Source organism: Lissotriton vulgaris, chromosome 6, assembly GCF_964263255.1.
Source record: "Lissotriton vulgaris chromosome 6, aLisVul1.2, whole genome shotgun sequence".
NCBI classification, from domain to species: Eukaryota; Metazoa; Chordata; class Amphibia; order Caudata; family Salamandridae; genus Lissotriton; species Lissotriton vulgaris.
Genome location: NC_141694.1, coordinates 509,559,072 through 509,573,543, shown reverse-complemented (window position 1 = coordinate 509,573,543; position 14,472 = coordinate 509,559,072). Strand labels below are relative to the sequence as shown.

The window sequence follows — 14,472 nt, the reverse complement described above, 5'->3', positions numbered from 1 at the left end:
TTCAGCAATACCTGGGGGCTACAGTAGACACAGAAAAGGCAATAGCATACCCCAACCCAATCAGAGTACAGACAATGGTCGGGTTAATACAAAGATTTCAACCACAACACTCACTACCAGCACGAGTGTTTATGCAACTATTAGGCATGATGTCCTCCTGCATACTGCTAATACCACATGCCAGACTACAAATGCGCCCACTACAAGAGTGTCTAGCGACACAGTGGAATCAGGCTCAAGGTCAGATTACAGATCTGGTGTTGGTAAACGACCGGACGTATCGCTCTCTGAAGTGGTGGAACACAGAAAACATTTCCAAGGGACGGTCGTTCCTAGAGCCAATTCCACAAGTGATAATAACAGCGGACGCATCGCTCTCCAGATGGGGAGCGCATATGGACAGATACACAGTACAGGGGAAGTGGAGTGTGCAGCAAAAGAAACTGTACATCAACTACCTAGAACTATTAGCAATATTTCTAGCACTAAAAGCTTTCCAAATGCAAATAACAGGCAAAGCAGTCCTGATCAGAACAGACAACATGACTGCAATGTATTATATTAAAAAACAGGGGGGGACACACTCTCTCCAACTGTCCAGACTAGCACAGGACATATGGAGATGGGCCATTCCTCAAAAGATCTACCTGTTAGCGGAACACCTACCAGGAGTTCAAAATCAAATAGCAGACATCCTAAGCAGACAGTCAGAACAAGTACACGAATGGGAGCTGCACGACCAAATACTACAGCCATTCTTCCAAAAATGGGGGCAACCAGAGATAGATCTGTTTGCCAATCATCAGAACGCAAAATGCAAAGAATTCGCATCCAGGTACCCACACCAAAGGTCCCAGGGCAATGCACTGTGGATAAATTGGTCCAACAGATTTGCTTACGCGTTCCCTCCTCTACCACTAATTCCATTACTGGTTCGGAAACTGCAGCAACATTCAATGACAATGATACTAGTGGCACCCACGTGGGCAAGACAGCCGTGGTTCACCACGCTACTACAACTCTCACAAGTACCACATCAAAAGCTAAGGTTATTACCCATGCATCTTACACAGAACCATGGATAAATAATGCACCCAGATCCCAAACAACTGAACCTAGCGATCTGGCTCCTGAGGTCATAGAGTTTGGGTATTTAGATTTACCACCAGAATGCATGGAAATCATTAAACAAGCAAGACGTCCTACCACCAGAGCATGCTATGCAGCAAAATGGAAGAGGTTTGCTATACACTGTAACAGTAAGCACATCAACCCTCTGGACGCATCCACTAAACAAATCATTTGCTATTTATTACACTTACAGCAATGTAACCTAGCATATACCTCTATCAGAGTTCATCTCGCAGCCATAGCGGCGTACCTACAAAACAGGCAACATCTGTCACTGTTTAAAGTACCAGCAATTAAAGCTTTCATGGAAGGACTCAAAAGAGTCATTCCACCAAGAAGACCACCTTCCCCAGTCTGGAATCTCAACATAGTGCTTACCAGACTAATGGGGCCACCATTTGAACCTATTATTTCAGGGGAACAAGGGGACCCAAGGCGCAGTAAGCTAAGGACCATGGGTAGGTACTATATTATCAAGAACAGTGGTCCTTAGAACAACAAACCAATACACGAAAGAATAAATATAAACCAAGTGGTAATATATTCTGGGGAAGTGTCCAGCAGGACAGTTTAATTCCCTGATACAAAAGTACTATAACAAATGTAACACTGGGTGTGATAGAAACGGGGCACCGTCCGGTGTCCGACTAACACACTGGAAGAACATACAACATACAAAATAACAGGCAATAGCAAGACATCTGATTAGAGTAAGACATACACCAGACAATCTAAAATATACACATATGCAAGAAAAAATTGTATCTGCATTCGTTGCATTTAGTGTAATATGTCGACGACGTTTCGAACCATACTTAATAGAGGTTCATCCTCAGGACAGAGGGTAATTGCCTTAGAGTTACACATTTGCGAATGTATCACAATAGTGTCGCACTCAGGTAGGAAAATTCCTTAAGCTTGATAGTGTAGCTTAATTATAGAGTAAATCGTAAATGAGTGCCCTCAGTACTGTGGGCACTCATTTACGATTTACTCTATAATTAAGCTACACTATCAAGCTTAAGGAATTTTCCTACCTGAGTGCGACACTATTGTGATACATTCGCAAATGTGTAACTCTAAGGCAATTACCCTCTGTCCTGAGGATGAACCTCTATTAAGTATGGTTCGAAACGTCGTCGACATATTACACTAAATGCAACGAATGCAGATACAATTTTTTCTTGCATATGTGTATATTTTAGATTGTCTGGTGTATGTCTTACTCTAATCAGATGTCTTGCTATTGCCTGTTATTTTGTATGTTGTATGTTCTTCCAGTGTGTTAGTCGGACACCGGACGGTGCCCCGTTTCTATCACACCCAGTGTTACATTTGTTATAGTACTTTTGTATCAGGGAATTAAACTGTCCTGCTGGACACTTCCCCAGAATATATTACCACTTGGTTTATATTTATTCTTTCGTGTATTGGTTTGTTGTTCTAAGGACCACTGTTCTTGATAATATAACACCATTTGAACCTATGCATAGGTGTGAAATACAATTCCTCACATGGAAGGTAGCCTTCCTCATAGCTATCACGTCACTTAGAAGAGTAAGTGAACTGCAGGCTTTTACGATTCAAGAACCATTTATGCAGCTACACCAAAATAAAGTGGTTCTTAGAACAAACCCAAAATTCTTACCGAAGGTTATTTCAGCATTCCACATCAATCAGTCAGTGGAATTACCGGTTTTCTTTCCAAAACCACAAAAAGTAGCTGAAAGAGCCCTACATACACTGGATGTTAGAAGGGCCATATTGTACTATATAGAAAGAACACAAACTTTCAGAAAGACAAAACAGCTATTTGTTGCGTTTTCTCCCACACATAAAGGCAATCCCATCTCCAAAGCGGGCATTGCCAGATGGATTGTAAAATGCATTCAAATATGCTACCTAAAGGCAAAGAGAACATTAACTGTTCCTCCTAGAGCTCACTCTACACGTAAACTAGGAGCATCTATGGCATTTCTGGGAAACATTCCACTAGATGACATATGCAAAGCGGCTACCTGGGTTACACCGCACACCTTCACAAAACACTATTGTGTAGATGTGCACACAACACAACAAGCTAGAGTGGGACAAGCAGTATTAAAAACATTGTTTCAGACAGTTGCAACAGACACGGGCGACCACCGCTAGGGAGAGAACTGCTGTATAGTCTATTCATAATGTACCATCTGCAGCCCATATGCCTCGAACGGAATATGCTACTTACCAGTATGCATCTGTTCTTGGCATAGAGGGCTGCAGAGTGGTACATGCCCTCCCAGCCTCCCCGGAAACCTGTGTCTGTTCCAACATTATCTTATTTAGATACACTTACATGGGCACTCTTATCTGTATTCTACTATACTACTCCATCTAACCCTACTATGGCAAAACAATCTAAGGATGGAGCCGATGCACATGCGCACTACCAACTAAGGGAGGAGTCACCAAGAGACAAAAGACTCTCCAAGAGAAAAACAAAGTGCAATCATCCGAGCCCAACACCAGATGGCGATCTATTCATAATGTACCACTCTGCAGCCCTCTATGCCAAGAACAGATGCATACTGGTAAGTAGCATATTCCTTTTCGTGTCGCATTATGCACCAGTAGGACTTGAAATACCTGCTCTCTATTCTAACTACACCTCTTTATTGCGTTTGGGTTCACAATGGCTGAAGTTTTCTCTTCCAGCTCTTTGCTATTTTCAGATTTGCTCAAAAATTATTAAAGCATTCAGGCTGTTCTTCATAAAGTTCAAGATATAAAAGTATTTTTTTCACAAGCACTTCCCTCGGTGCATGCTGCCTTCAGTCCACCTGCTTTGTGTATCCCCTGTCGAGAATGGTTCTACCCATGCCTCCTAATCCTGGGAGTGCAGGAAATTGGCCAGTATTTCCATTACCAGGCAAAAGTGAAAATTCTGGTGTCTGGTTCGACTCAAAACAGCTGCCTCACGGCAATCACAAAAATTAAAGAATTCATGCCAAGAAGGGTGTCTTTCTATTTCCAATAAAAAACTATATGAAACTGACCATAATATTCCAGTTAGACCTCTGCAATATGCAACATCCTGAATCAGGGGACCACGTTTTGCCTGAACCTAAAGTACCTGCAGCATCTTCTTCAAGGAACTCAACAATAGCACCTCAGCATATGGGGCAGGCAACCAAGATGTTTGGGGAGCTTCTCAAGACATGCATCAACAGACAAGTATTCAAGAACTGCAGGAAGGAACAGAACAGATGCCAATACTTCTCATGCAGTACTCCGAGCTTATGAAACCACTTATCAATTGAAATCTGGCAGGCTTATTGCCTCCTCTGCTTCAGGAAAGTGCTCAGAGTTTATTCGTAAGCAACACCTCTTTGCTGGATCCCCTCTTAGTTATCAAATGCATCAGAATAGTATCCTGTCCTGGCTTCCCCCCCTGCAATGCCTTCAGACCCTTTACCCCATGTAGCCCCACAACCCACAGCCCATTACCCTTTACTGTATCCTGTCCTCCCAAATCAACCATTCAGTATCCTTTCCTCTAATGAGGCATTTCACCCTACTCCATGGTGTTTTGTTTAACATTCTGCTGCTTGTAGCACTGATTACGGTTTTAAAGTGCTAATCCATACATTAATACATACATCTAGACACCAAGTTGAGTGCAGCAGCATTCTTGACTGAGAGTTATAGAAGATCCCCAAGTGTTTCTAGAGCAGAGGTCTTCAAACTTTTCCAGGTTGAGCCCCCCCAGCTGAGTTCCCCCAGATGTTGGGCCCCCCCACCACCCGACCGAAACCTCAGGCATCCGGCACACCACATGATCGCCTGCAACGCGCAACACAACAAGAGTGCCTAGCAAATTGCAGGCCTGTGAGTGGGTGTGGCGAAACGACAGAGGCGTACCACACAGCTCAAAACACAATCCTCCAAGGCAAAGGAAGTCATCACAACCCTCCCCATCCATCATGTACACCTTGTCATCCACCAACTCCCCCACCCTTCATTCCTTCCCTCCATCTGTGCCCCATCCACATCCAAACCCCTTCAACCACTTGCAAACCCATCCACCATCCATCCCTCCATCCATCATCTCCCCATCCATCCCTACATCCACCCCCTCACCCATCCATCCATCATCCATCTATCCCTTCACCCAATCCATCCCCTCACCAATCCATCCACTCTTTCACCCATCCATCCACCCACTCATCCACCCAACCACTCACCCCTTCACCCAAGCTATCCTCCCACTCATCCATCCACTCCTTCATTGATCCATCCACTCCTCCATTCATCCATCCACTCTTCCACCCATCCATTCACTCCTCCACCCATCCATCCACTCACTCATCCATCCAACCACCCACCCTCTCAACCATCCAGCCATCCCCCACCCACTCATCCATCCACCCAGTCACTCATCCGTCCATCCACTCAACCCCCCACTCATCCATCCACCCATCCATCCCTCCCGCTCTCCACCCTCCCCCCACTCATGCATGCACTCTCTGACCCATCCATCTCCATGCTCCTCTCCTCACGCATCTATGCACACACCTGCCCATCCACTCTGCCAATCATTCATCCTTGTCCTCACTCATCCATCCATCCTCCCCCTCTCTCTCCATTTCCCCCTCACCCAGCCACCCATCCCTCCATCCACCCTTCACCCACTCATCCATCCACTCATGCACTCATGAATCCATCCATTGACCTCTCACCCACCCCTTCACTCCTCCATCCATCCCCCGTCCATCCACCCTCCTCAATCACCCATCCATCCCCACATCCACCCTTTCACTCATCCATCCATCCCTCCACCCATCCATCTACCCTTCCAACCATACACACATCCATCCACTCCCATCCATCACTCCACTCATGCATCCATCCTCTCTCCCACCATCCATCCACCCCTTCACCCATCCATCCATCCACTCACTCATCCATCCACACCCCCCCCCCTGCAAGTAATTCAGAATCGCCTGCAGGAGGTGCACTCTCTTCAAGATGTAGTTTTCAAAAGTGCTGTCAAAGGTGCTTCAACAGCTCTGCCGCCAAGGGAAGACTCTTTGTTGCAACCTCCAGACGCATGCAGAATACACGGGCATCTGTATGTCAACAAAGTAGCAGGGAACGTTCACATCACAGTTGGCAAGGCAATTCCACATCCACGAGGCCATGCACACCTGGCAGCACTCGTCAGTCACGAGACATACAACTTTTCTCATCGAATTGACCATATGTCATTTGGAGAGCCGATTCCTGGCATTATTAACACCCTTGATGGAACGGAAAAAATCGCCTCAGATCATAACCAGATGTTCCAGTATTTTATCACAATTGTGCCAACAAAACTCAGAACATTCAGAATCTCATCTGACACTCATCAGTTAGCAGTGACAGAAAGAGAACCTGTGATTGATCATGCATCAGGCAGCCATGGCGTATCAGGCATTGTCATGAAATATGACATTAGTTCACTAATGGTGACTGTGACAGAGTCTCATATGCCATTTTGGCAGTTCTTAGTGAGACTGTGTGGTATCATTGGTGGAATTTTCTCAACAACGGGCATGCTGCATGGAATGGCAGAATTTATTGTAGACATCGTCTGCTGTCGTTTCTAGCTAGGAGCTTACAAGCAACCGACTGTTCCTCTGCACCATGGAGACACAAATAACCACATACTTCTACTTGAAGAAAACAGTACGCATTGACAAATACACCTGGAACCATGTTCCAATTGTTGTGATGAAAGCCACATTTTATTTCAATAAAATACCAAGTGCAGTATATTTCGGAAAATGAAAAAGTACAGGCTTTCCATTAGAAGATAAAGCACAGCAAATCAACCCATAACAAAAATATCCTGTTGTGAAACAGACCTTCTAATGAAATTAATGCAAATGGTCACACTTTGAAAAAACTTGCATTTCACCTTAAGTTTTTCGATCAGTAGCAGAGGCAGCGTTCGGTTTGGGAAATGGTATTAGTCTCCATCCCTCAACCAGAATGTGCCTTTTACATTGTTCTTTCTTTCTATGTGTCTTCGTAAGAAATCAATTGAAAACATCACACGTCTATTTGTATCAAGGCTCAAGGAAGCACTGCCAATTCAAAAGCGGGAATTAAAAGGAGCTGAATAGACCAAGATCACACAAGGCCGACTAGTATGGAACTTGAAGCTTTCACCCTATTGGGCTATATCCTCAGTGACTTTGTCCTATATTTGCTGCATACAGTTGTTTCAAAGCGATTGTTGTTATAAACTGGAAACGCACTTTTGAGTTACTGAATATACGAGGATACACACTGCACTAGAGAACGTTGCAGTGGTCATATGAACATGTACATTTGTATTAAACGTATTGCTATGTGAGTTGTGTGGGATATACCATCGGGAAGTGAAATATCTAAAATGGTTTGAAAAGGCTTTTTAACGGGCTGTACTAGCACATCGAAACAAATGATTTTTGTACCATCTTTAGAGTAAATATGACATCGAATTAAAGAATGTTGAGACTCCCGACCCCACCCCCTCCCCCTCACTCCCACCCCCCTTGAAAAGCAGGGGCCCTGGGCCAGAGCCCACCCCGCCCGTGCCTCAAACCCTCTCTAGGGAAACCTTCTCTCCCTTCTGGGAAGAGCTAACTCTCCCAGGAGGGGGCCAATTCACGGGACAGCTTCAGCTGCAGTGGGAGGCAAGGGGTCTCCTCTGCTAAAGCTGAAAGCGTGTCTGTTTGCTTGCTTTCCTTTTTAGCAGAGGAGACTCCTTGTCTGCACTGCAGCCGAAGCCATCAACTCCATGAATTGGCCCCCTCCTGGGAGAATCACCCAGACAAAGGAACGGGCTACAGGGGAAGATCGGAGTGCAGCGCGCCCCCCCTGGGATGGTGCCGCGCCCCCCCTGGGATGGTGCCGCGCCCCCCCAGGGGGGCGCGCCCCACAGTTTGAAGAACGCTGTATCTAGAGCATGATTTTTTTTGCCATTTTATTGATTATTTCTCTATAAATACAGATGCCCAACAGATGGCATCTTGTGCAAGAAGTCCTATGAACATACGTGGGGGCCTGGGACCACTTGGACTCCACTTGGAGGCAAGTAAAAGGAACAATGTTGTTACAGCAAAAATGCCTTTAGGGTCCTTCGTAGTTGAACTAGTCAACTGTAGAGGACAGTGCCATAGGAAGAGCATTCCAGAGTTGAAAGGAAAGCAGTCCAAAAATCTTACAGACACACGAAGCACAATTAATATGAGTCACTTGGAAAATAAATAGTGCAGCAGGTCGGAAGGACCTAGTTATGAGGTAAGGCCCATCAAGTCAGTACGAAATACAGGATCCAAGCCATGGAATGTGTGATGGGCCATTGTGGCCTCAAACGAGATGGTCTCTTAAATCAGGGGTCAGTACAGTGCCCATTGAGCTGAAGAAACATAACCGAATTTGCCCAAGCCACATATCAGTCTAGCGGACTGCAACTCCACCATCATGCAGGAAGTGATTCCAAGGAATATGGTAGTACAGCCTGTTAGAGTTGAGAGTACACAGGCACCCACCACTGGGGCATGAACAGAAAAGGGTAGGAAGGAAAGAACCGAACAAGAAGTCTGACAGTAGAAAGCCTGACAAATATACATTCAGCCCCAGGCGTGCCCTTGGTCGAACAAGATCCCAAAACCTAGCTGAGCAGTAGGAGTTATTTTTTTTCAGCACCTGTGCTTCTGATTTATACCTGTTAAATGTTACTTTCTGGATTTTACAGAGCAGGCCCCCTAGTTTACTGACACACTCAGAGGAATGGGGATTGGGTTTACCTTCATGCTCATGGTCATCAGTATAAAATTTACTTTTGAGACTAAGGAGGGACAAACTCCCCCAGAGGCAGCACAGCTGGCTCCTAGAAACAACTGTGTAATCTCAGTCCCTGGTATATTTGATTTTTTTATGTTGAGAATCCTCTATTACGTTGCATGGAAATAGCACATTATTTTGGTTTTATGATGAAATTGCGACGGGAACATGTGACGAAGAATGCCCAGTTACACTGTCACCCTTCACTTCCGCTAATGTGCGTCTGGGTGCCAGGCGTGAGCATGCGCAACAAACTGAGCAGGGGCCGCAAAAGAACATAGCAAAGGCAAAGGGGTCACACTTTAAGGATAAACCACAACCGAACAGGATCTTCAGTGACATCCCTGGTCTGTTTACATTTTGAATCAACCCGTAAAGACATGAAGTCATGCCTTTTACGGGTTATTTCCTGCGTGTGCATGTATTTGCACTGCTAATTCCAGGGCCCGTGGCAGTGGGGCACTCATGGAAAGTAATTCCCTTTAGCCTCTTTAATGGTGATTTCCTTGTGCATGGTGCCCTGACACTAATTAGTGTGCAATTATCTCTTAGCATCAAGATTACAGGAGTCACTTGTAACACAAGTATTTTTGTTTCGCAAAGTAATTTGAAGCATATGACTAAACCGCATAATCTCTTTATTTTACAGGTTTCTTTTGTGCAGTTCAGCGATGATGCGCAAACTGAGTTTAAACTCAACACTTATGCTGACAAAGCGTTGGCCCTGGGGGCACTTCAGGACATTCGCTACAAAGGAGGAAACACTAAAACAGGCACGTGGGCATTCTGGTATTTTAACTAAGTCAGTCTGAGTTCAAGTGTTTTGATGCTTTAGCACTGCGACCTTCTAAAACGAGGAGACAGGCCTTGCAGCAGTGCTTCAGATACCCTATGGCTGATTTGACTTAAATAGCATATCCACTATTGGGAACATTTGCGTAGGTAACATGGGGGGAGATGTTATATACACTAGACTGCAATACATCCCGGTATTCTATGTAATTTAAAGATAGAGTGTACAGGAGAATGTGGTGCCTAACTATAGTAGGAAATTCAAACTTAGAGGTAAAATGAAGATAGTGAGAATTTTGGACAACGATTTGCTGGGGAAATGTCTTCCAGGACATTTTTCAGCACCTCCAAGTCTTTGAGTTGTTAAAAAACCTGAGAAGAGTTTTAATATCAGTTGGAGTTACCTTGATACAACACCACAGTGGCAGCTCACCGATGAGTCAATCAGTAAACACTCATACATTGTGGGAGTAGAAACTCAGGTACCAGGACCACACCAAATCATAAGGGAGACAATCTGAAAAATTAAAACTCACTGGTATCAATACTAGTATCCTTCTACGCAGCAACGCCTGGCTGCATGTTTCTGGTTTTGAACTAGAGGTTCAGCAGCATCTGATAAACTTACCTTTTGATGCTGCACATCTATTTTGCTCCCAAATAGATCTGTAAAAGCTTAAGTAGGGTACTGAAACAGCCAAATCCATAAATGCCTTGCAGACCCCCATGGGTCGCTGCTCACACTACCTTCAATTGTCTGCTCAAGCCCAGAGCATCTGGTGATGGGCAATGCATCATGAAATCCATCTTCTCATGCAGCACATACCTGGGGTCAACAACTATTTTTCAGACCTGCTAGCAGCTAGAAAATGAATGAGTACACATTCAGAGAGTGTATTGTACTGTTGAGTATTGTAATATTTATATAGCACTTACTACTCCTATGGGGGGTGTGAAGCTCCTATTTATGTTGATTTAGATCTTCATACATATGTGTAAGTCAGTGGATTTGTACTTAATTGATTCACTGTTTCCCATACAGTTTTTCACCTTGAATATTATATTTATACCATAAAAGGCACCCATGAAATTACATATTTAAAATATTTGGCAATTCGTTTACAGGCAAGGCTCTGGCCTTCATCAGTGAAAAGGTCCTGACAGCAGAGAACGGAATGAGAAGGTCTGTGCCCAAAGTCCTGGTGGTGGTGACAGATGGGCGCTCCCAGGATGAAGTAAAGAAATCCGCTCAAGTCATACAGCACTCAGGTGAGGAATCAATAACCAGGAAGCATATTTGTGAATTACCTGCTTTGTGAGACAGCAAGTTACTCTTTCTTTTTTACTTAAGAAGGTGCCAAAACTGAGTCATGTTTCTCCCATTGCATGCCTGCAACAGGTCCTTCCATCTATCTTCTTCCCACTCTCTCTTTGGCTTGTCTCTGAGAGGCTTTATAGTTGGCTCTACACTGTTTGATGTCGCCCTGTGACCTTGACTTGATAGCTGCCACAAGGGCTTTGTACGCCAATCTACAAGTGTTGTTGTACCATGAGCTTAACTTAAGAGGTTGAGTCTTGTTACAAGGGCTATTTTTAATAAAGAACTTTTTCAGACCCGAAAAGAGTTCATTGTGTACACCAAGTAAAATCGAATTTAACTCCTCCTGAGTCTTGCAATCAGAGAGTGACGTCAAGGAACCCAAAACCAAGACCCTGAACTGTTTAATGTTTCTCTCATTATTGGCTACCCTTGCCCACCGAACCCTTCTCTGATCATTTGCAATAGTTACTATTTCTTGGATTGTTTCGCCTTCCCGCTCCAAAAGACTACAAAAACGTCTATCATTAATTTTTAAAATCAGAGGGTTGTGATCGCTCTCTGGCCTCATCTGAACCTCCATATCTAGGACTGATGGCCATAATTCCACATTGACAAGAATGTAGTCTATACAACTACTTGTTCTACCGTTGTCAAATGTATTTGCTCCTTGGCTATCAGACTGTGTCCGCCCGCTCACCGCCCTCAAGCCCCTTTCCAGACAAATCCCCTTCAACTGGAGGGTGGCCTCAGACAATTTCCTTATTGGTTTGAGGTCCAGCTGTGGTATGTCCCATGTTGCATCCACTTCTTTGCTCAGCCGGCCATCTTCGCGACCTAAAGGTTCAAAGCACGTGTTAAAATCCCCAGCTATGATTAGACTACTAGTGCTTGTTCCAGAAATCAGGCGTCTTTCCAAGGTTGTTATAACATGAGAACTCCTACCGCCTGGTAGACCCCGCGAATAAACATTATATATTGTTAGGTCTAGCCCATTTAATGAACTAACCCTTAAAGCCATTATGTCCTGGCAATCTATAGTCAGCTCCTTCACACGTACCCCCTCAGTTATTCTTATCCAGCAGGTCAACCCACCAACCGACCGTCCTCTCAAACCCCTGGTCGCTGCTTTATAAAAGTTTAAGTAGCCTGGGTGGAAAACTCCCTCCACTGCCCAAGTTACTGAAAGACCCACACATCACAACTCAATATATAGTGACCAATCTCTGGACATTGTTTTAGATTCTTAGCCTGCTATATTCCAGGAGGATAGGGCCAGTCATGGCTTCCTGGGGCTTGGATCATTGATCCTGTAACTTGTCTGACCCTCTACAACATTCCCAATACCTGGTAGAGACTGATCTATGCTAGATGTTCCTAGGGCGGGCTGTCTGGGCAATAAAATTAGTAGGAGTGACCCGCACATCGCTGCCTATGCGATCGCTCCTTCGGACAGCTGACGGCGTAGCACATGGGGGTGCATTGACACTCCCACGCAAGTTACCATAGTATTTTGTCTGGTTTCCTCCTATCATTTTTTAGTCCTTCTGCCTACAAACCGTGGTGTGTTATCCCTCCCTCTCAGTCAGTCATTATCTTCCAGAGTTAATAATGGCTCAAACCGATTGTTATTTTGTAACGGGTAGTTAACCGGGTTAAAGCCACCGTTGTGAGCTCTCAGTTCTTTATATCGGGACATGTTTCGTGGATTATAAAAGTACCCTAAGGGAAGAATCCTGATTTCCTCGGCTACTGGGGAGTAATGACTAGACATCTGAAGAATGTATTGTACCAGGGAGGAAGACCTGAAACTCAGGACCACACAGTCACCAACCATAGATTTGTGTGAATGTACTACCCAATGGATGCGACGCACCATTTTAAACTCGTCGAACAGTTGGTGACTGATACCTGTCTTTGAATGGAGACTAGGTAGCATAGTAGGGTCCCCTTCTATTCCCTGGGTAACCTGACCCGTTCTATTTCCTTCGTCCCCTATTGGCTGTACCACCGGTGCATAAGTACCACTGTTTGAGCTAGGGGTGGGATGGCTAGGTGGATTTGTCCCAGGTTGTACCGTACCAAGGCTTGTTTGTACATTTACCAAGTTTCTCTGCTGCGTACTTGGTACAGACCCTGAGGTATTGTGTCTGACTATCCCATTAACATGGGTAGCAGCTTGGGTGGTATTCTTTGTATTACTATTGTGTAGACTTTGTTCTATTTTTTCTAGCCTTTCAAGCACTAAATCCAAACTTTGTTATTGAGTCGATAAGAGCTGCTAGTTGTTTGCTTATTAGTGAGCATAGTTCCTCTACATTAGGCACAGTGTTTTAACAGGTTACATGGTTAGGTTGGGAAGTTAACAGAATTGGTTCTGAATTAGTGGCAGAATGAACATCTGCGGTGGTAACGCCCAACTTCCCAGAAACATGTACCCTATTGGCTTCCTTAGTAGTAGCTAGTGAGATGTGTTTGGCTAATGTTCGACATTTCCTTTTTTTAGTTGGTGGTTCAGCCATTAGACCCCCGTGGCTTTCTTTCCCCTAGTTGTTACCATAACGGGGCTTTGTGTACCAGCATAAGCTAGCTGGTTACACACAGTGGGAGACGAAGACACTTCATGTGATTGACTAAGAGAAGTTGATTGACTAAGAGAAGTTATATCACAGGCTGGTTCTAGGTCATTACTCGGCAAATTTTGAGGTATCTGGGCACATGGCAGGGAGCTCCCCCAGGGAGGTAAGGGTTCCATTGAGAGCCTTCGCTCGGTAGCCTGGATCTCATGCATTAAAACAGATTCTGCATGATTTAAAAAAGCATCAAGAGTGCCCACCACCCTATCCCTGACCTTCCTTTTGCTTATATTTAGAGGGGCCTCAGAGTCAACAGTTAACTCCAACCAATCGAGTTTACAAGGAAGAGAAACCCTAAAAGGGAATTAAATGCTTACAGTTCAGGAAAAAAAATGTCAATAACTTGGCCCGGCCCGGCCTCTTCTGGCCTCTTCTGGCCGCAGACGGCCCCGCCATTGTCCCAGGCTTCGCCTGGCGCGCGTCCCGCAGTGCGGGAGCCGTGAGGAGTGTTGTAGCGCTTGTGGGCAGGCGCAAGTGTGCTCAGGGCTACTGGACCTTGGAGTCCCCGTCGATGCAGAGCAGGTTTATAGCCCTAAACAAAGTTCCTCTCCTACGAGCGGCTCCCGTAAGCGGGGGCCGCAAGGAGTGTTGTAGCGCTTGTGGGCGGGCGCAAGTGTGCTCAGGTCTCCTGGACCTTGGAGTCTCCGTCGATGCAGAGCAGGATTATAGCCCCATACAAAGTTCCTCTCCTACGAGCGGCAAAGAGTAAATCCAGCCAAGAGCTCGTTTACTGACCATAAT

The 14,472-nt window shown here is 45.0% G+C and overlaps 1 protein-coding gene and 1 pseudogene across 2 annotated transcripts in view; both read left to right on the top strand.

The window, feature by feature from the left end:
- Window positions 1–14,472, top strand: part of COL12A1 (collagen type XII alpha 1 chain) — a 358,581-nt gene that overhangs the window by 259,496 nt on the left and 84,613 nt on the right. For both annotated transcript variants that reach the window (XM_086926511.1, XM_086926512.1), the window contains 2 exons: window positions 9,635–9,758; window positions 10,903–11,046. In XM_086926511.1, coding sequence (XP_086782637.1) covers window positions 9,635–9,758; window positions 10,903–11,046 — 268 coding nt within the window. The remainder of the gene's footprint in view (window positions 1–9,634; window positions 9,759–10,902; window positions 11,047–14,472) is intronic.
- On the top strand, window positions 6,096–6,888 carry LOC147707497 (endoplasmic reticulum-Golgi intermediate compartment protein 2 pseudogene; annotated as a pseudogene).